This window comes from Ptychodera flava, chromosome 21 (assembly GCF_041260155.1).
Source record: "Ptychodera flava strain L36383 chromosome 21, AS_Pfla_20210202, whole genome shotgun sequence".
Taxonomy (NCBI): domain Eukaryota; kingdom Metazoa; phylum Hemichordata; class Enteropneusta; family Ptychoderidae; genus Ptychodera; species Ptychodera flava.
In genome coordinates, this window is record NC_091948.1 from 11,310,455 (window position 1) to 11,333,560 (window position 23,106).

The 23,106-nt window shown below is 37.3% G+C and overlaps 1 protein-coding gene across 1 annotated transcript; it reads left to right on the forward strand.

The window, feature by feature from the left end:
* Positions 1-5,895: 5,895 nt before the first annotated feature.
* On the forward strand, positions 5,896-21,410 carry LOC139121402 (sodium/potassium/calcium exchanger 5-like). The gene is made up of 9 exons (XM_070686237.1): positions 5,896-6,168; positions 8,723-8,959; positions 12,392-12,475; positions 12,926-13,029; positions 13,209-13,309; positions 13,949-14,181; positions 18,035-18,292; positions 19,356-19,457; positions 19,716-21,410. The coding sequence occupies exons 1-9, from the start codon at positions 5,988-5,990 to the stop codon at positions 20,030-20,032; spliced, it is 1,617 nt and encodes a 538-aa protein (XP_070542338.1). The 5' UTR covers positions 5,896-5,987; the 3' UTR covers positions 20,033-21,410.
* The last annotated feature ends 1,696 nt before the right edge of the window (positions 21,411-23,106 follow it).

Sequence of the window (23,106 nt, forward strand, 5' to 3'; positions counted from 1 at the left end):
GAAACATTTCCAGAGTAAAATACAATAATTTACTGTAAAATGGGCAAATAAACATTGCAACTTTGTATGTAAAGTTTGTCAGAGGAAAAAACCAATAGTGTTAACACCTTCCTATCAAAAACATAAGCAATAAAAATCCCCATATTGTGGATGACGTTTTATGTTCATACTTGTTTAAAATGTACAAAAATCATCTGAAAAAGCTCAAAAATTCGGCATACTTGTTGTGTTGAAAAGACGTATATTTATGAAATGTATACTCCATTTTTGTAAGATGGTTCTTAAAGACATTTTTGCCAAAGAATAGCAAAATTAGCCTCAAAAATATAAATTTGCATATTTCATCATAATTTGAACATATCTGATTAGGGTAATCCCTTGGGCCTGTAATCCAACTATTAAAGGATTCGTCCACGCTGTTTTGAAGAAAAACCTTTGGATGTACAAATTTGAGGACAATGCTACACGTCCACCTATTTAGCTGACAGCAAAGCTAAAAACCAGTTGCTAAGTACAAGAGACGTGTTGAGCTACAATACAAAATAATCTACGGTTTGGTAGCAGGCTATGATCAAATAAAAATATCAAGGGCATAAGCTTTCAAAGACGTGAAGTCTCCTTCATCAGATGCAAGGGGGATGATGAAAAATTGAAGCAGAAAGTGACAGAAAATTCAGAGTGAAAATTTCAGAAAAATCAGTAATTCAGAGTGGACATTTTTACTCTGAATGGTCTGTCGCTTTCAGCTTTAATTTAAATAAGGGAGACTACACGTCTGTGAAAGCTTATTCTCCGACAACATTTAGTTGATCATAGCATGCTACCAAAGCTTGGATTAATTCAGAACAAAAATACAGAAATTTATCAAAATTCAGTTACTGACCCTTGGAAGTTTAAATCTACATTAGAGATGAACTGAGGTTCTCAAGCTTGTTTCCAGACAGCTACCCGTACAATCATATTCTTCGTTATCTGTACCACCAGCTTCTATAACAACTCTTTGATTTTCAGTTTGATCCAACTTTTTACATCCTGAAAAAAATGCAACAATTGGTAATATGGCGAGATGAAACTTTAAATGAAAGACAAGGGGCTGATTAGGTTAAGGAAAAGGGGAGACTTTCATATACAGTGCCTCTCTTCAATATTGTTACAAAATATTTGCTGCTTCTTGTCATCAAGTGATTAAAATAAAAAAGCTAAACTCCCATATGCTGAAACAATACATTGTATACTCTACGATGTTTAACTGATGTTTTACATGCGATTGTGTTTACTAAAAGACATGTGTTAGCTGTGATTACGCAGCAGTACTATGCAAGGCGTATCGATCGCGCTCAGGTCAAGGGTTATCGCTACAGGTGTGCTTTGATGACTCTTGACCTGAGTGAGATCGATCGATAGGCTATGGCCAAAAGTACCACTGCGTAGTCACAGCTAGTTGTTGGTATAGCAGCCACGAGAGAAAAAGGGTTTCTTCACGTAGTTAAGCTATTTCAAGGTACAATACAATTAATTTCAAAGGACGATAATATAGATGCTTCAAAAATTTCATACCTTTTACTATTTTGGAGAGGAAACTTACCATTTCTGGTCTTGCTTCCGCACGATCCGAGTCACGACTTCAGGGTGCACTTACAAGAAAAATGTCGCAACTTCCGTTTTGATGCATCATGGGATAGGGAAAGACACCAAACTTGAACACAAAATGTTTAGAAGTAGAACGCCGCTTGCACGCCGATGTTAAAATTAAAACGTTTATGGTGGTTTTCTGATTTTCTTTTCTAATTTTTAAACTTTCAACCCGTAATTAACGTGTAAAATTATTTTGTATACTTCCTTTTTTTAGAAAAAACATGCTTTCAGGAATTGTATGCCGTAAATATTTTTCACGTAATGTGAAATTCGTTACACCAAAATCCGCGTACGTTTACCTGACAGTGAAGCAATAGTAAATTTAATATAGCCATTGTAAAGTAAAAACACAAAAGACTATTAATTGTTTCACAGTATTGTAAAATTTCTGTGATGCTGAGTTTTTGAACACTTGAAGGAGATGGTTGTTAAAGGGGAAGTTCACCAAGGATGATTTTGACATATGTGCTAGCTTTATGGTCACTTACCCCGGAAAAGCTATTTTCGCCATTTATAACTCGCAAGATTTTTGACAAAAACCGATAGAAATGGTACAGGAAGTTGCCCATGTAATTTGCATCATGGGAAAAAGCGCCAAGCTTGGAGCTTGCATAATGTGATATGGAAGGGACCATTTTCCCATGGGTATGGCATTGTCCACTCACCCATGCTTAAACCAGGCTGTGGGTATGTACATAACTTTTGTTTATACTGTGTATCCTTGCATAAACGATGATTCACTTATAATTAACTGTCCCCTGTCAGATTTTGTGTTGCTGTTTACTACTGTGTTACTGTGAGTTGACATTGTGGGGGCCAACCCGTCCGGAAATGGTCCCTTCCATATCACATTATGCAAGCTCCAAGCTTGGAGCTTTTTTCCCATGATTCAAATTACATGGGCAACTTCCTGTACTATTTGTATTGGTTTTGTAAAAAATCTTGCGAGTTATAAATGGTGAAAATAGTTTTTCCTGGGTAAATGACCACAGAGCTACCACATATGTAAAAATCATCCTTGGTGAACTTCCCCTTTAACACATAGTGTTCAGGTTTAGAACACCACTGTTAATATTATGAACACTGGTGTTAACAATATGAACACCAGGCGTTCAAATTTGAACACCGACATGTACATTTTGAACGCGTAAAGACGCGTCTAGCGTCCGCTATTTTTACAGTGTAGGTTTTGTCATGTCCGTGCGTCCGTCCTTGCGTGCGTGCGTGCGTCCGTTCACGCAGATATCTCAGAGATGCCTGGAGCTATTTCATTCAAACTTGGTACAAGGATTACTTCATATGTCATAAATATGCATGTAGATTTGTTTTGTGATACAATCCAATATTGCCGCCTCGCGGCCATTTTGTTACGATTTTTCATGTACAGAGCCATAACTCAGGCATATCTCAACCGATTTTATTCAAAGTTGGTACAAGGACATTAACCCATGTCATACATAGGGACGTCAATTTGTTTCATGATATGATCTAATATGGCCGCCTGGCAGCCATTTTGTTACAATTTTTTATGTCCTTAGCCTTAACTCAGGCCCGTCTCAACCGATTTTATTCAAAGTTGGTACAAGGACATTGACCTATGTCATACATATGCACATTGATTTGTTTTGTGATATGATCCAATATGGCCGACGTGCGGCTATTTTGTTACGATTTTTTCATGTCCTTAGCCATAACTCGGGCACATCTCATAGATTTTATTCAAAGTTGGTACAAGGACATTGACCCATGTCATGCATATGCACATTGATTTGTTTCACAATAAGATTGAATATGGCTGCATGGCGGCCATTTTGTTATGGTTTTTTTCATGTTGAGAGCCATAACTCTGGCAAGTCTCAACCGATTTTTTTCAAAGTTGGTACATGGACATTGACTTATGTCATACATATGCATGTTGATGTTTTAGATAGTAAGATCAAATATGGCTGCTTGGCGGCCATTTTGTTACGATTTTTTCATGTACAGAGCCATAACTCAGACATATTTCAACCAGTATCATTCAAAGTTGGTACAAGGACATTGACCTATTTCATATATACATATGCACATTAAATTGTTTCACGGCATGTAGCAGTATAATCTCAATTACTTAAGTTTCGTAATTAGGCTGATATGTCAAGAAATACTGCATCAAATTTCATGAAACTTGGTACAGATGTTCAGCTCACATTGCTTTAACAGTGAAAAAGACATTTATTAGTGTCATGTTAATTAATTTGTAATTGCTTATGTAATGAACTTTCCTAATTAGAGTGATATATCCACAAATACTGCGTCAAATTTGATGAAACTTGGTACAGATGTTGATCTCATAGTGTTGTAAATACTGCATCAAACTTTATGAAATATGGTACCGGTGATAATCTGTCAGTGTTAGGATAGTATGCAAAAATGTTTGGCAACATCCTGTCGATTAATTACTAATTGACTCATTTAATGACCTTTTGTAATTAGGATGGCGGCCTACATTGGTTTTATGTTTTGACTACCATGGAACTCATTCTTGGCCATTGAGCGCCATCTGTATCGCAGTATTTTTATCACAGACGTAATTGATGAAGAGAACTCTATCCTCTCTGAGGACTTGTAATTAAAGTACCCATTAACAAGTGGGGACTGTGTCATCAACGATGACTTGTTTCCATGTTGTACCAAAGCTGGCGATATTCACTAAGCAGCAAACCTAAGCTGCTTCCCTTTTGACATGATCATGTCTGCAAATACTACAAATACATCAATTATCTCGCAAACGTAATGTAATGTAATGGATTGTAATGTAACATATTTTAATATAGTCCTTTATCGAAATCCCATCGCTTACATAATCTGAATTAAAATTAGTTTTGCAGTAGAGGTCACATAGAAATAAATAAACGGTCAAAACAAGTGCTACAAAAAGTAAGTGATTTGTGCTATTATTGACGGAGGTAGAAAGACTAATGCCATGTGGTACGGATAAAATAATGTTCGGCTTCAGCTCCGGCTCAAATAACCTATCTATTAGATACCACTCAATGTATCGTACATTGAGACACATTAAATGATCCGCAGTATTTGTTTAATCAACGCCAATTCTAGCAGGGTTATTATGCACATTGATTGGAAATCAAATAATTCTCATAAATTTGTCCTTTTGTTTGTTTGTTTGTTGCTTTAAATTACGATAGAGCTCTGTCTTCATTTGTTTGCTTAACTTGTTTGTCTTTCCTTCCTTTTTATTTTGTGTCTGCGTAGTTTGTCCGTTTATTTGTTTGTGATTTGTTCTGTTTTTATGCTTACTTGTTTTTAGTCAGAGTTCCCTTTTGTACAGTAAAGTATTTACTAGAAGTGTGTCAAGTACAGTAATTTCAAGTGCATGTTATTCCGACCTACATTCTCATTTTGCCTCTAACACGATTGGAACTAATTTGGGATAATTTGATGGTGAAGTTATGTCTATTTGATCTGCAAATGTAAGCTCATCTGCTTTTCTTTTTAAGTTACGCTCTCGTTTTATGAGTAATTTTAATATCGCAACATTCAGCTCTAGAACATCTAACATTTTTGAGAAATTTGAAAAATATGAAAATCCAATTATCCCAAATTAGTTCCAATCGTGTTCTCTGCAGTTACTCTCCAATAGTGCGAAAGCCGCAATCTTCCAACACGCACTTATATATAGAAAATCAAGACGGCTGGTATCATACTTTGCTTTATGCTTTAGTTTTCGACGCCTTTTCTTAGAATGGCTGGCTTGGTCTTAACAAATCTTTTAAAGAAGTTTCCGCTGTCATTTATTCAGAGACGATAGGAGGCAGTTAGCCGCAGACTGTCTACACTCTGTTGGTAACTTAGCCATATTTTTATTATCGAGACGATTATACCGTCACGCTATTTTCTCTCACAAGTTTGGGGTGAGGTTTATGACTTATATCGAAACAACAGGGTGACATCTCATTGCAGTATTTTGTCAGGATTAGAAAGGAGAGGGTAAAGATTAATAATCATCGATGACATAGCCTGGCTGCATAAAGCTGTGGTGACCTCCAGACTGAAAATATCCTTTATAAAGCGTCACGATGAACTTCTTGTCGTTGGCAATGTATTGTTTACTGACGTTCACAAAATTGTTAGAGCCAACGTGGTTCTCAATAGAAGATAATTCCCTTTATAAGTATAGCTAGTTTGCATGACAATCACCAATCATTTCGATTGTATGCATGTTGTTACATAGCTATATCATTGTTTCTCCAAAAACAGCATAAAGGAGGTCGCTGACTTCTGTCTATGGGTTCTCTCGCGATTTGTGCAAGGCACAATTCAGGCTCATTCCGTCACTCAGCCGTTCAGACATGTACACGTGTCATCATGGATGGCGTCGTAGGGCACTAACAACTGGGAAACTAGGGGCGATTTGCTCGATATTTTCCTTTTTTTCCGTTGTCGTCGTACTGTGCGTTGTCCGGATTTATTCTGAGGATGTCGTGGTTCCGATTCGACTCGAGCGATCCGCCTCATTTCAATACACAACAGGTAAGTCAATGCGCAGGTCTCATAATAAGGTTTACATTTTTACGGGTAAAACGACCTTTCTCCCTTCCTTCGCATCACGCAAGTTTTAATATTTGTCATCATATGAGACATGGGATATACGGTGATCAGATTTTGCTACTTTACATTTTATCAGTTTATGACATACGGCTTAGTTAAATATTTTAACTGGTTTCAAATCCTTGTGGAGCTTGCTAGGTGGTTCACTGTGTTTATTCATTGTTTATCCACAAGCATATTTGTAACATTTCAGGGAGTCATGTTATATTATATAAAGTCACATTTACATTGTGAAAGTTATATTTCATTTACCTTTACAAGCGGATCACTGGATCCAGTCCTCAGTCTGTTTTAGCAGCAGTTTCGATGCCGTCCTGCTTCCAGTCTCCAGCCTTTTCCTCCCTACCCACCCTTATTTACATACGTTTTTGACATTGACTCGAACTTTGCGTGTTTAAAATTTATTAAGTTTCTTTCCTAATATGTAATTCATTTCAGTTCATTATCACATGATCGTTTACATTTAGCGATCTGTATATTTAAGTGCCAAAGTGACTTTCTTTATGAGAATTTATATCGCTTGATTTTTTTTCTTTGTACAACTTTATAATTGAAGGGGAATTTTTTTTTACTTTAGTCCATAAGTCCATGGGTTAGTTATATGTTACTTGTAGTTGGGTCACAGGCGGCCCAGACGTTATTAATATTATTGAGTTTTTCTTACTGCTTTCTCTATCACTTCCTCTCCTTTTCTTCATGCTCTAACTGATCGGAGTAGACTAACCTAGCCTCTTGACTCATTATTTATTTTAGACCCCATTACAAGGACGTTTATCTCTCATATACACATGTTGTAATTAATTAGTCAACACAACTAATTATGCTAACCCGTGGACTTATCAGGGATTTTGTGGGTTGTCAACATTGCGAAAGATGTTTCCTATCTTTCGCAATGTTGACAACCCATAAAATCCCTGATAAGTCCACGGGTTAGCATAATTAGTTTGACTAATTAATTACAAGATGTGTATATGAGAGATAAACATCCTTGTAATGGGGTCAAAAATAAATAATGAGTCAAAAGGTTAGGTATCATTTATTTTATTTACTCCGATCAGTCAGAGCATGAAGAAAAGGAGAGGAACTGATAGAGAAAACCACGGTCCCTCCTCTTTTGTGAAGGGACCGTGAGAAAACATTGAGCAAAAATCAATAATGTTAATAGCGTCTGGGCCGCCTGTGCCTGTATCTGTGTGCGTGTGCTTGTTTGATCAGTATCCCCCCCTTTTTTGCTATAATCGGCTTAGCCATAATTCCCCCGCGACGCTACAAGGATTTGAGGCGTATTTATGACCTATGCATGGCCTCATTGTTCTATGCATCACCATCATGCGATGTTAGAACCATCCAGTGGGAGCACTTTCTTTGAAAGGTCCATTGAGGTTGAACGTAATAATGCCTGACGAAGTATACGTCCCCATTTTAACTTTAAAGCAAATAATATACAAAATGAAGTAAAGTCCGAAAGAGCACAGACCGTGTAAAGGCTATTATCATAATAACAATCGCATTACGTCATCTGTATTAACCATAATATGCCAACAAAACGAGTCAATTGTCATATTTACTCACTTACTATTTGTATTCTCGTATGATGGACACTTAAAAGTTCAACAAGTAAATGAATAGTTTCGCTATTGGCTTTTTGTTGTTGTTGTTGTTTTTTTTTTTGGGGGGGGGTATTATTTGACATGCCTTGAAACCTGATGTGTTTTTTAAAGCTCCTCTAAAGAAGTTGCCTTGCCGTCCTGCAGTTTAAATTATGCGTGAATTACCGTTATCCTACCAGACGAACCATCATTATTTCGCCGAAATCAAATCGTTGGTCCTGAAATAGATCAAATGCATGTTTACAGAAGCAACGATATGTACCATAATAGCATCTCAGATTAGAACAACGATTAATAATTGAAATGGTATAATAGTTCATTTAATTGACAGTCCTTGCAGAGGAGAACGTGTTTTATAACAATACGGACCGAAACAAAACGAAAGTACGTGATTCGTGTAACGTCACTATGGCAGGTTTGATGGAAATTATTCAATTTAATTCTTGTTTGCTGTGACCAATTAAAAATGCCCAAATTCGATAAATTCGCATCTTTTTTCTCAAAAATACACCAAAAATTTACGGTCTTTCGGCTTGATTGACAATTATCCAAAACAGACGTTAAGGTGTGTCCTTAATTCACTTTCTTTATTCCATTTGTGCCTTTCCTGAGGAATGTTTTAAAATATGCGAACCCGACTTTGCAGAAAAACTGCTATGGTGTAAGAGATCAATGTCAAAGTCAATGTATGCGATCAATTATCTCTCTGTAGATGTCTCTCTGTCTCTTTCTGTGTCTTGGACTAACCAATTACCTATACATGTATTTTACCTTTTTGCCTCATCCTGGACGTTGCTTGATTACTCATACATATTACATTTTCTTAAGACCATTCCCTCTGTTTGATCCCGTCCTTTCGCAAACAGAAGCCAATGGGCGATTTCCTAATACCTCGGGGACGAAGATGGTCAATTCTACGTCTTCAGATGACGGATACTGTGTTAGGGAAATAATATATCTTCCATGGGATGCGTTCTATGAGAAGCCGCCGCTGAGATTGGAGAATATTTTTATACCTTTACTCGTGGCAGCATACATGATCGTGTCCCTGACAATCGCATGTGACGAATACTTCGTGCCAAGCATGCAATGTGTCTGTGAAAGTAAGTTGAACTTTTTCATGCTGATATTTGCGTTCTTGGTATTGAGCAAACAGTGCTATTTAGCACCCTGTGAGAGTCAGCCATGTTCACTGTACAGGATGGTCATCGTTACTTCTTCCATTCACTTATTTGCAATCACTTTGATGGGGCAAAACGATGAACTTTCAATGCTGCTGTTTGCAAGTGGACAAGTGGCAACCTGAAAAAATGCACTATGGTAGGCTGTCAAAAGTCATCAACATCGCATATGCGCAGTTCCGACGACCATGCCAGAAAATGCCAAGACATTTTGACCGGTTGACCTCACTGTTAATTTTATGCAGGAAATTACAATAACAATGCTTGGTCGAATGACGCAGTGCCTTGAGGGTGGGATCGCCAGTGGTATATGGGGAGGAGTACCTTCCCGATGGTGATAAGTGGTGCAGATTACCGTCGCCTAGGTGACTGGCGTATACGCGTGCCAAAAGACACCTATGGTTGATTTCCTGTTGACCAGTCGGATGGCAGAGTTGCAAATACCTGGACTGAACCATTTGGTTTTTTGTGGGTGTCGGTGGTACTTTGACAATATAAGTAAGATGCACATATATTGAGTTTATTGTCTTGTTTATGAGCGGCCAGTATTTCCAACAGCATAAATTATGTGCATTTGCCCTTGAAGAAATAAATAATTTTCGAATAAAACATCGCGAATGTAACTACATTCCTTAACCTCGACGTACACTTCCCCAAAGAACCATGAAATCGCCCGACTTTCGATTGAAGAGATGAATTTTGCCAAACCGCGTATACAGAAAAAGTGGCAGATGACTTTATTTTTAGAATCATAGACAGTATAGCGAGATGTAAAAATGTGAAACAGGCTCCCCACCTAACTATCCTAAATGTTTTTGTGTCGAGTTTGTGTTTGATTCGTTTCGAAAATGTGTTCCTACATTCTTATCCGATTGTTTGTGTGAATGAAATGTTTGTTTCGCTTCGGATATTTGTAGAGAAGTTTGGATTAGTGTGTACGGTAATGTTTTGTTTGTGTGGGGAAAGCTTATGGCGAGACGCAGCCGGACCTATGTTGTTACAAAAGTTGATAGAGTCGCCCTTTGACGCTTGCGTTTCGAAACCCGAGTGTGGTTTCTCATCAGTCGCAGTGTAGATTCTTTCCTTAGTTTGTGTTTGTGAAAATTTATTTTAATGCATTTTAGTGGTCTTGCTTTCCGATTAGCGAGGCAAGTATATTAATTTTGGTCACGTTGTGAGTCTGTTTGGTGGTTCGGTTTGTTTGTTCTATATTTCTTTACTTAGGTAAATTTGTTTTGACAGGTGTGTCTTTTAGATTTTGCGGAGGTTTGTGAATTTTTAGGCAATAAGTACCACTGCGGGGTACGGATTTTATGTTTATTGGATCAAGATACTTACAAGTATCCTGGTTGATGTGCTTGTTCTCGTACATTTTAATTAATAGTTCGTTTTCTTTGTTTACTGTTTGTTCTGGCTTGTTGTGTATAATACTGAGTGTTACGTAATTGCCTTTCGCATTCGAGTACGTAATCGTTTGTGTTGACAATAACGAAAAACCGACCCTTGTCGAAGGGTTATTTTCCCAAAATTTGTCCATTGTTTGCAAGCTGGTTTATCGCGATTCTTTTGGCACGCGACATGTTTTGTTTCCTTGTTTGAAAGGGTATCTCTAGAAGTGCGAGTTTAGAAGCTTCAGATAGCTTTCAAGTTTTTGTTTTTTGTTGTTCGTGGAGTCCAATTTGACTTTCTTTGAATTGGTGTTGCGATTGTTTGTGTCTCACGATGTAGCGTAGTCACATTATACGACTTTATTTGTTGAAATCCTGAGGTGGTTTTATTCTGTTTGGTTTTGTTGGTGTCCGAATGAATTTTAAGGCTTTTGCCTAGTACTATTTTTCGGAGTTTCATAGTTTGAGCGATGAGAGGTTGTTGTTGAATTTCATGTTGTTGTCGGCTTTTCTTTGGAAATAGCTGATTTATTTCCACGGCCATGTTTTCTGTTACGTTACGGTGATTGTTTATTTTGTATTTAATGTTGTGTTTCAATTGTTTGTTATGTGTACGATTTTTGTTATTTCTTTTAAGTGTTTGTGTGTTCTATGTCATTTTATCGTATTTTTTGTGTTCTATGTCTTTATCGTATTTTTTGGTAGTTCTCTTTTTGGAGTATTTGGTGGCCCTGAAAAGGCCGCTTGGTATGGGTTTTTGTTAGCGCTTGGCGCGTTTGTTTGGCGATGAGCCTAGCTTTTTTATGCTTCTTTTCGCCGATTCGATGTGCTTGGTGAGTAGGTGTTTGCCGCCTTCTTGTCACTGTGTGTGCGCACATGGACAGTCTGCATAGCCCTTGAATGTGGTCTCGATTTTGATCAAACTTACAATTTAGGAGTATATATCAAAACTGATAAATGATTTATGTGATTACTGTAGCTATAGATAGGCTACATTCAGGACGGGCAGCGACGGGCAGTAATTAGTAGGCAAAACAGGTGGTTTTCACCGTGGGCAGAACTCTGGTGCAATGATACTGAACATAAATAGTAAGCCTGTCACCTTGAAAGTAATGCTGTAGGTGAAACAAGGACTTCAAACGCACGATGGTACAAACAACACCACAAGTGAAACGTACACATAGAAATACACGCGTTCCTACGTTGTGCCAATCCGGGCCACGCGATTAAAATATGACTGATACTGCTGGATAGTGTTAATTGGGTCGGTAAACAGTCAATTAATAGTTTAATTGACTACCTGGGTGATTGGCAGGTCGTGTCCAACGACGCATATGCAAAGCAGGCCAAAAGACAAAAGCCCCCAAAGTTATTGACAGCTAGCCAGGGGTCACCATGGATACGTAATGAAGCTTCACTACGCAGAAACTGCTTCTCAATCCCAGGTTCTCGCATTAGTGAATGTGTCAATAGCCCATTAACAGTTTGTCATTCTTTTGTTTTCCATTGAATATTTCATCAAGTAAATAATATTTATATTAGATAAATCTGATAATTGAGTGGGGGCTTTAACCGGTCAAACTCTCTCGGCATTTTCCCTCGACAGATTCCCCTTAAGTTCACACAGATCCATTTTGGTGGATTTTGACAGCAGTGTACAGTTTGAACGCTAATGGCTAGCTTGAAACTAAGCCAAAGACATGCAATATGAACAAATTGGTATGGTTAGTATATTTGTATAGATATTACATTCAAACCGAGTTGTTAACTGCACCTGAAGTACTTGTAATCGCCATCGATGCAGGTGACGCAATATAAGCTTACTAAGTTGCCATGGTAGGCAGAACTATTGTAAGACAGCAGTGAATTATAACAATAAGTACTCTGGCAGATTCAACATTTGTTGGGTCGCTTTCCGTCTTCATATCGTTATACAAATTCAAAATAATGGGAAGTCTTTTTCTAGATTTAGGTCTAGCGCCTGACGTCGCTGGAGCGACATTCATGGCTATTGGAAGCTCCGCTCCAGAATTTTTCACAGCTATCATAGGTAAATATATTTTCATATCTTGTCATTTGTAAACTTCAGATTGCACGACAGATAATAACTATTTCAGGAAAAGTAAAGATCAGGATAGAAATATTTTAGCAAGATTTTACGAAACTTTAAAAGTAAAACGCTTTTTATCGATTAAAATACGAAAAAAAGACGGTGAGGCGAGACCATCGCACTAAGTCTTCTATACAAACACTACACAACAGAAGTCTCTTAGGTTTGGAAACAGGATCTGAAAGGATCATACAACGACTGACTGAAAGGATCATAAAACTAACTGACCATACCATTGAAGGACCGATATATAGCAGTACCGGGCTGTTTACTGTGCTTTGTCGTCTTGTCTGTATCATTTTGAGTACGTATACATTTCGCCCATACCTCAACACAAACGACGATCAAGAAATATGAATGAACAGAAAATCGAAATTTGGCTATTTTTAGGCATTATCATGTCAAAGAACGATGTCAGTCTGGGAACCGTACTCGGATCGATTGCCTTTAATGTTCTGTTTGTTCTCGGCATCATAGGATTGGTGTTCGGTACGGTAAGTCCGACATTTACTCCTTTTCAATTTGGCAGTATTTGCACAACTTGCATTGCCTATGCCAATGGCAGCATTTTGAGACGGTATATAAGCAATTGTAATGAACATCAATTGTCATGAATAACTTCGAAGTTTGTTGTTTTGATATTGTACATTGTTCAACTTTTGTCCACCTGTAGTCTCCGAAGCTGTCTTGGTGGCCGATGTTTCGTGATATGGTGTGCTACGTGATCAGTGTACTCACGCTAACATTAGTTATCATGGATGGAAAAGTTTATTGGTAAGACTTATCATACTAAAGTGACAAATGTACTCGTACAGTATACACTGTACGGAAGCAAGTCACCGAAAACTTTGCATCAGTCGTCTAAAAGGGTATATAACGGGTAGACATCGAAAAACGTATTATCAAACTATTAGCATTACAACATAACTCAGTGACCAAAAACAAACTTATGTAAAATAAATAAAATATGAATGGACAACTGACAAATAGATAGATAGATAGATAGATAGATAGATAGATAGATAGATAGATAGATAGATAGATAGATAGATAGATAGATAGATAGATAGATAGATAGATAGATAAACGAGCAGAGGGTGAAAGTGATAGATGGATACAAAGGTTGATGAATAAATACATTCATACATCCATCCATCTGTGCAATCATCCATACTTGCCTACCAACCAACTACCCACGTACCAACCAGCTATGCATACATACATACATACATACATACATACATACATACATACATACATACATACATACATACATACATACATACATACATACATACATACATACATACATACATACATACATACATACATACATACATACATACATACATACATACATACATACATACATACGTTTGTGTCATTACCGTTGAATAAAGATCTGTGTTTCAGGTACGAGGCATTAATTATGATAGCGATGTACGGCGGCTATGTTTTATTGATGCCGTTCAACGCGTCCATGAGGAAGGTTGCAGAGAGAGTTCTCGAAAGCTGCTGGACGGGCAAGAAGGCTGAAACTGACGACGAACTGCAAATCCTGAACGTGAAAGCAAACGGGATCGTTAAAACAGAATCAACGGTCTTGTCGTCGACGTGTGCAAATGGCACTATCACTATGGAACTAGGTAGGTTGTAGGAACCCGTTCTTTCCCGCCATTCTTTTACGTACAACTCCCGCTCTCTTATCCGAGTACGGGTCTTTGTAATGGTAAACACTATCTTTTATTATTTTCATTTTTTTGCACATTTTTGTACACTTTTTGTATAAATTCTAACAAGTCTTGTTTTTATGTAATAACCTTTGTTTGTTAAAATTCACAGATTTTTAGTGTGTTTAAGTAAAGCCATAGAGATACATCTGCAACATGTCAAATATAATCGAGATTTGCACCTTAAACACAAAGACAGCTATAACATCAAAAATATTCTGATTATTTACAATTTTATAATTTCGACTTTTAAATGTAGCCATGCAGACATATAGTTTCAAAGAAATCATCATGTCTCTGGGTTGTTTTGTTAAGGTTTTTATCTCTGTTTTTCTTAGGGACCGTCTCAGATTGTCGCAGAAGTTCAAAAAGCGAAATTTATTCGTTTAGGGGGGAGGGGTTTGACCTCCATTTAGTGAACTTCACTTTCGCACTTTTATTTTGTGATCACAAGTTTTCGTGTTTTATTTTAAATTAAAGAAAAAATGCACACTCGTGCCAACAACTTTGTAACTGTTTCCATCTCGTTCATTCCCCAAACACAATTTACCGATAGTAACATTGTATCCTAAACCTTTCATTCATCAAATTATTCAAAGACAAAAAGTATCATTTTTTAAAATGGGCTATCTATAAGCGTCTGCTCTAACCACTAGATTTCTTTATTCTCACTTGTTATGCACCGGGGTTATGCACCTGGTCATAGTCGTTTTAATATGATTGAACTTGCCTGGGCCCCCATGTCGAAGTTTCTCGCCGGAGTGACTCCAGCTATATGTCTACCTGGTGAGGAAAAACCACCATGTAAACAGACTGATATAACCGAAGCCCAAATTCTCTGTAAGGAATCAAAGCAACTGTCTGCGACAACGCAATAAACAGTCAATGCATACTGGACGGCCAGAACTGGACCGGTTTCCTATATAACGATGAGGGATATCCTTATATGGGTAAATCGCCTGAACCGTATGACGATTACTCGGATGTTACTGCATTTGCAAGTGCTGGCATTAGGGCATTGCAGACCAAGCCTCGGTTTGTTTAATGTTGTAATGTGGCAAGGGGAATATGTCTTTAGTAGCTATAGCAAAATGCAACATTGTACTCTCAGGCAGACATAAACATTTCACACTTTTGAAGTTTCGTTTAGGGGGAGGGGGAGGGGGTTTTGATCTAAACGAAGAAATTTCGTTTCTTGAACTTCTGCGACAATCTGAGACGGTCCCTTATTGCTTTCGTTTGTGCATTATGACATGTGCGTTTTTGCGACCGCGCCATTTCGTTCAGTATGCTGTCCAATGAAACTCACTTCAGAAATACACCTTGGCGATATAAAATCATAAAAAACAACGTCAAAAGCAGGGTCAGCGTATTTGACACACACAAACACACACATATACATACATACATACATACATACATACATACATACATACATACATACATACATACATACATACATACATACATACATACATACATACAAATATCGATAAATATATATATATATATATATATATATATATATATATATATATATATAGTAATATCATGTGAGAGAAAAGATAAAATACACATATGCTATTTTGTAAACACTTAAAAATGCTAATAAACTGCCGATATTATGATGTTGTTGATATTATCGAATGCGTTGTGTCTATCACATTGCTCGTCTGTTGCATAAAATCTTCGGTGAATGTTTCACTTGTACTGATGTAATCGAGGATCCCACGTGATCACATTTTCGTTCTACCGCACCGCTATGATATGATATATATAGGCAAACACAGAAAGGTAGGGAATTCGTCAATATTTTGGTTTCTTGTTTGAAAGAAACATTAAATGTACAATAAGAAAATCATGCTCAACCTCGTTCGCTCAAATGTTCAACCGACTCTATAAATTATTACCTACATCAGACATAAACAAGTAAAGCTTGGCTCGGCAAATAAAGGTTCGCACCTGCAGTGCGTGCGTGTTTTTCATGCTTAAACAGTGAACGGGCACATAAATTGCATACAACAGCTTTCTGTTGGCTGGTTACACAACATCTGGTCAAAGCAAAATTGGCTGTCGTTTTATCCACTATAATCGCGAGAACCTTCACTCACCAGTGTGAAGCAAACTCTTTGACCTAGCATTTTAAACAATCTTGTTTATTGATAGAAAGTCGCAACGACGATTTATTTCCCCTTTCCCTCTCTCAATCTCTGTTCGTTGTTCCAAACCTGCAACCCGGCACGATGAGCAATAATTTGTATTGTAATGTTGATATGAGAGGGTTATGTAAAGAGACAGTACTAACATTGTGTCTGGGCTAAAATAGTATTCAGTCCCTTTATGTAACCCAGACAAAGACACGGTAACGATTCCTACATTACGAGGGCTTTGTGTTTATCTTTCACTACATGTTCAAGGGTGTGTAGCAACTTGCCGTCCATATATGGCGTCGAATTATTCCAAAATAAAATGTCTGATATTCTGACAAATCTACCGGTTTGTTTTTCATAATTAACGGCGATTTGTTTGCGAGAACTGATGTAGAACCTAACCATAACTGGCAATCCGAAGTACGTATAATAGACCCAACATGTAGTGAAAGCCCCCTTATGTGAAACGAGTGTTAAACGACAGAGATGTAAATTTGTATGGATGTTGCCTGCTGTCATTATGTTCAACATGCGATGTGCATATTTTGAATGGCAGAGTTGGTGATTATTCGAACAAAGGAGACTTTAATCTGCTACAACTATACTGGATCAAGCCATGTTAATAATAACGCATTGGCTGCACCTTCACATCTTTTCATTAACGTTAGCACTTTCTCTTCGGAATTACGCAGTGGATCTGATAATTTCACCCCGGCATTTTCGTGTCAAACGTTACATTGAAGTTACACACCGAAAACAGTGCTTTTGGACGATCGAGATTGGCATAAATGCAATGGGTTCCTGACAAAGAATGTGAATTTTCAAAGCTGTTACAAACATGTACGACAGGTTCCTTCACATTCGATACATTTCTCAATATTTTTATAATGATTCTACCGATCTTTAAATATTGTTCAGAAGTATGGAGATACACAAAGTACGAATAATTGGAAAGTATTCAATATTTCGCATATCAGGGGTTGGAAAAATATATGTTCAACGGGCCAAACAGACGATGATTTGGTCTAATTGCCAATTTTTGTTTATCCGAAAAATCTTTAAACAGGTAATTGCCCATATTTAAGACTACATAAATACAATAATCTCATATAACTTGCAAGTTCTTTGAAGTATTTAAAAGAAACGGCTAAATGTTAAATGTGTTTTATACGTTACATATTACTACTAAAATGGTAGATCTGTGGAAGGAATTCTGCTTGGGAACTTTGTAACGAAAGAAAAAAATTAAAAAAAATTAAAAGCAACTTAAGAGACATACCTATTAAAGTTTAAAGTAACTTTGCCTGTTGAAAAGAATATTTTCTTCGCCTAATCAGTTGTTGGGAGTTTCATGTAACACAGGAAATGTTTCTGTTTTATCATAAGTTTCTCTCTGAGTCGGAGGGGTTTCAAGACTATATGGGATCGTCAACACGCCTAATCTAAATACCCCAACAAGATTTTTCAGATATATTTTGTTTTCAACAATAAGATTTGTTAAATATAGGTTTAAGCTATTAGGAATTGGAAACGACTGTATTCCGGTAAATTTTATCGGATAATATCGTTGCGGTTTTTTTTATCATTTTACCATCGGAACTAATCACTTGTATTTATAGAATCTGTGTCGCATACCGAGAAAGAACCCCAGTTACAAGACGAAGCCGAAGATAACAGCTGTAAACCTCGTCCACCGGACGGAATCTTGGCACGAATCGGTTGGGCTTTTACCATACCAATCAGAGTGGCATTCTGTCTGACCATACCGGACTGTACCAAACCAAGGTGGAGAAAATTTTACATATTGACGATAGTGATGACGGCTTGCTGGTTGGGAGCACTGTCCTATATATTAGTATGGATGGCGACCGTAGCAGGCGAGTACTGGTACAAATGAATATGACGAGTTGGCATGGAAATTCATCTGTGTTGGTAACTGATCACTGTCAATTGAACTTTTGATCGAAGGTTGTAGTGCTGCACCCAAAAATTTCAGTGACCACAATCTAACGTGTTGAGATCAAAAGTAGGATGACAGTAGGATGACGAGTATTTAAGTTAGCACGAGCCTCGAAACTGACAGGCTTAAAGAGAAACTTTCAGCCATATTGTCTTTAAAAATCAACAACAAAAATTGGGGTTCACCGTTAACCGTCACTCAAAATTCAAAATGGCCGCCATCCCCGTGTTAACTAAGTCTATGGGTAAAATTACACTTTCGATTTTCAAGAATAAGATGTAGACTTCATTTACTTCAAGAACTTCAAAATGAGCTCGTGCAAGTGGCAGGCCAAAAACGTATTCTAGAAATTTTAGAATCCGAATATGTGTCCCTAAGCATGTTCTCTTGAAACTCAAGCACGCCTGAAATCGTTTCATCCCATCATGGTAGATTGACATGCTGGCAAGGTCACTTAATAATCAGCGAAAGGACGCATTGATCCATCATTCAATAGACCACAGTTGATGCAAATTCATATGTTAAGGCGATGCAAACGAGTTGTTCAACATGCAACCGACTGCTGAAGTTTCACATAACTACGTACTCTGCAGCTGCCGGGAGTTCGCTGTCACTGTAATCACAAATAGCACACAGCCTTGCTCACACAAACAACTCGGATACCGAATCCAGAAACTTGACATCCCCGAAAAAGGACATTGTACTCGATTCATGATGCCTTTTTGTCATTTCGTAATGACCTTACACGAATTTTAAAGGATGGTTTGACAACGCCTGTTTACATCATTGACAGTACAAAGTCTGTACATTACAATGTCTGTCTGTGGTTTATTTTCAGCCTCAAAAAAATTTATTCCCCCAAAAAACATGAAAAACACTTTGACGCACTAGTGTCTCTTTTATTTATTTTTTTTTCAAATTTGGCAGCCGCGCGTCTCCTGTAGACGTTGCTCAGCAAATTCTCTGTATACTCTCCACAGGTTTTACAATGAAAATACCTGATGCTATTATAGCGCTCATCTTCCTGGGTGCCGGCAGTAGTGTCCCTGATCTAGTGGCCAGCTTTCTAGTCGCGAAAAAAGGTAACGTAAAAATGTATCTGAGACAATTTACTCCTCCCCATGCTGGAATCATACGCTGATCGACGATGCTGTAGATGTACACAAAATAGGATTTCGACACACATTGGACCGAACGCATGAAGTTTTTACTTTCTACTTTTCAATTTTTTTACTTCAAATACTCACGGATTTTGATGAAACTTGCACTAAGATCATCTAAACATACACAGCATAAAGAAATTCCAATATTCTTATTCGCATTCTCTGGTCGTTTTGCAGGTGGCTGGGAAATGGCAGTTGCCAACTGCATAGGCAGCAATATATTTGAGGTGCTTCTATGTCTGGCGTTACCATGGCTCTTCGCTTCTGTGGCTGCGTCCGAACATCGTGTGGATTTCATTTCCAAGGGAATGTTGTTCATATCCATTATGTCAATCCTCGTCGTTGTGGTCACGTTGTTCTCAATCGCTTGCAACGGATGGAAGATGGACCGCAAACTTGGCGTTCTCAACATGTTCTTATATGTGGCATTTACCGCGGGAACGCTTCTCTTTAGCACATTTGTAGTGCCGAGCATCTTGCCCAGTTGTTATTAAATTACCGTGTAATTGCTCAAAGATTCGCCAGGAGCAAGCAGAATTAACGACAAGGGTCGAAGAAGAAATTGGTGGCGCGATAAAACCGAGTTAATTAACGGCGGGTTGCGAAAAAGTCATTGCCAAGATGGTAGTCTGTAGAACAGTTCACTTCTGATCAGACACTGACACTTTCTTGCGTTAGGTATAGATAGTGCTAATTTTTTGTTTTCCATTGTTCTTTCATTTGCACTGATTCAATTATACGCCTTTTTTACAGTAAGACTGCGTTCATAAATAATGGTTAGGGGGCTGGACGAATCGAAACCTTTTTCAGATGCCCCTCAATACCGTCAAAAATTTTAAATCTCCCATCTATATATGATCAAAAAATTCAGTTTTATTCACAGATGTTCGACACTACCTTCCTTTGATGCACACATAAATATTCTATAGAGGTTATGAAAACGTTGTTAGTAGTTTGTAGAGCTACATTCCTAACGCAAGGTCTTTAATTAATTAATTTTTAAATGCAACAGAGGACCTTGTGAATTTATCAGTCTATGCCGACTTGAGATCATTCAAATCTGGTCGGGTCAATGGAACCCGCTGACGACGATCATGAGAGAGTATGCAGATCGTGAATTTATGGCTACACTTTGCCAATTAGTGAAATAGCGAAAAACATAGCACGGTGACGTATCAAAGAATTTTTTTAAAAAAAGTACAAGATTCAGTGTATCAAAACAATCTACATACGGTGTATACTTATATTGCTGTTAGTTACATTTCATATGCATTGAAATGTCAATCAATATACCATAAGACGGCTGCATATTAAACCACAGTCCCAACTTCACATTATTGCTCTCAAGGCGATTCTGTCAGAAAAATCATTGTTGATCACTATCGATTTTTATCTATTGATTTCAAACTATTGTAAAAAAGGCTGGTCGGTTCTGCAGAACCTAATGGTAACAACCATTGTCTATTTCGGTACGTTGCGACTATAGTATAGGATAACACATACAGTGGGCTATGTGATAATTGTGACCGTGTCAGATAACCACCACCCCTCCGAGTTTCTGGTTTAGAATCGCCGAGGCCCTATAGGCCGAGACCATTCTAGACCAGAAACTCCTCGGTGTTTGTGGTTATCTAATACTTAATACCCGGGCTCTTTGAATAAGTTTAAAGCATTTCAAAATGATTTTTAAAAAATGAAGTACAAAGAATGATGTTGATACACAATACAATATGTAAAAAATCAAGTTTAACATAACCACGGTTCATTTACATCTTTGTTGCACTCTATGGACTGTGCATTCATTGTAACATGACAAATACTGGTATAGCCATATAGGAATAGAAGTAAACTGTACCATTGCATTCAAGAAGATCATTTTTGTGTACCATAGTCTCTTTTTGTGAACAGTGACACACCTATTATTTAATGTATATTAATGACTGTCAAGTCTCTCAGTCTTTTGTGTTGCTCTCCGGTCTGATCTTGTGTACAAGTGTGTTTCACTGTCATCGCCCTCAGAGAGAGTGGTAGGCACACGCGGCTGCTTACTCATGGTCAATTCTTGGTATGCGTTATTTTATATATGTTGGATTGTATTACAAACTTTTCAAAGTATCATTCATTGACTATACTTGTAAACAAACAAACACATAAATAAACAACCGAAAACAAATAAGTAAACAGACACCGTTCTTTATTGACAAACATGAATACGAATGTAAATCTTTTATTTGTTCTTTATTGTATATGGAAATAATCATGCATAAGTAATAAACAAACACGCATAAAAAAAACAAACAAACACACAAGGAGCCTTAGCCTGTTGTCTTGCCAAGGAAGCCTGCCAATTTTGCCGCTCTGCCTAATCAGAGCTTGACAAAAAAACCCGGCATAGCTCCCGGTAATTGTAGTGGTATTCAGTAGCAGATGACTAACACAGTCTGACCAAGGTCATTTTCAGCAATTTCTACAACAGTAGCGGCTAGGGCTACAGCCTTCTCCGAAGGCAGGCAACTGGATTGCTGCAGTACTATAGCTCGAGGTTTTGTCCGGGCAAAACCGTCAGACCTACATACCCATACCCAAGATAAACTTGGAGCTTGTTTCTTTTATGATCATTGTGTATATGCAGGAAATAGTGCATTTTTTGTACTTTTCCGTGGAGGCGCCATTTTATGAGTGCAGCACCCGTTAAATATTTAACCTGTTAAAACACGTAGGCATGGTCCAAATCAGCCAGCAGTGATACTTCTATACACATGTCCTTCAGTTAGTACATTTACACGAACCAACTTTGGTTTAAAAATAAAATCATGAATTATATATATATATATATATATATATATATATATATATATATATATATATATATATATATATATATATATATATATATATATATATATATATAAGACACTGTAGGAATTCAGGTGATCCCCAGTGGAGCGTGGAGTGGGGTGAAGATAGAAGAAACTTGGGTTGACACACACTACCACACCTGGTTGTTAGGTTCCAAACGTATTTATTATACCTCAAACACAACGTTTCGTTCTAAATTTAGAGCTTCTTCAGGTGTTTTCTACAATAAAATGTACGAACATGAAAATTACAATGGTTGAATTGTGTAAAAAAACGAGCAATGTAGAGTTATAAGTCTGTGAAAATCTGGAAATGTACATGAATGACAGGAGAGAGACTAATAATTACCATTGTAATTTTTTAGTCTCTCTCCTGTCATTCATGTACATTTCCAGATTTTCACAGACTTAAAACGTTGGAGCTAGCTGTATTCTTCTGTTATGTACCCTTTTGTCCTAGAGAGATGCCAATTAGTAGAAACAAAGGGAAAACTATGCAGAAAACGAATTCAACTGAGTCTCTGTAAAGTAGGGTGCAAGAGACTTAACAATTAGTCAGATAATACAACTGATCACTATACAAAATTCGTAATTATGAACACGAATATAAAGACAAATACGAGGACAAATGACTGTGGTTGAGTGGAATATATATATATTATATATATATATATATATATATATATATATATATATATATATATATATAT

What these genes read in the sequence shown, in the direction of transcription:
- LOC139121402 (XM_070686237.1), top strand. Translation starts at nt 5,988, where the DNA reads ATGTACACGTGTCATCATGGATGGCGTCGTAGGGCACTAACAACTGGG. An exon ending in CTCATTTCAATACACAACAG is followed by an intron (nt 6,169 to 8,722) that starts GTAAGTCAATGC and finishes TTTCGCAAACAG; the next exon opens with AAGCCAATGGGCGATTTCCT. An exon ending in CTTTCTAGTCGCGAAAAAAG is followed by an intron (nt 19,458 to 19,715) that starts GTAACGTAAAAA and finishes GTCGTTTTGCAG; the next exon opens with GTGGCTGGGAAATGGCAGTT.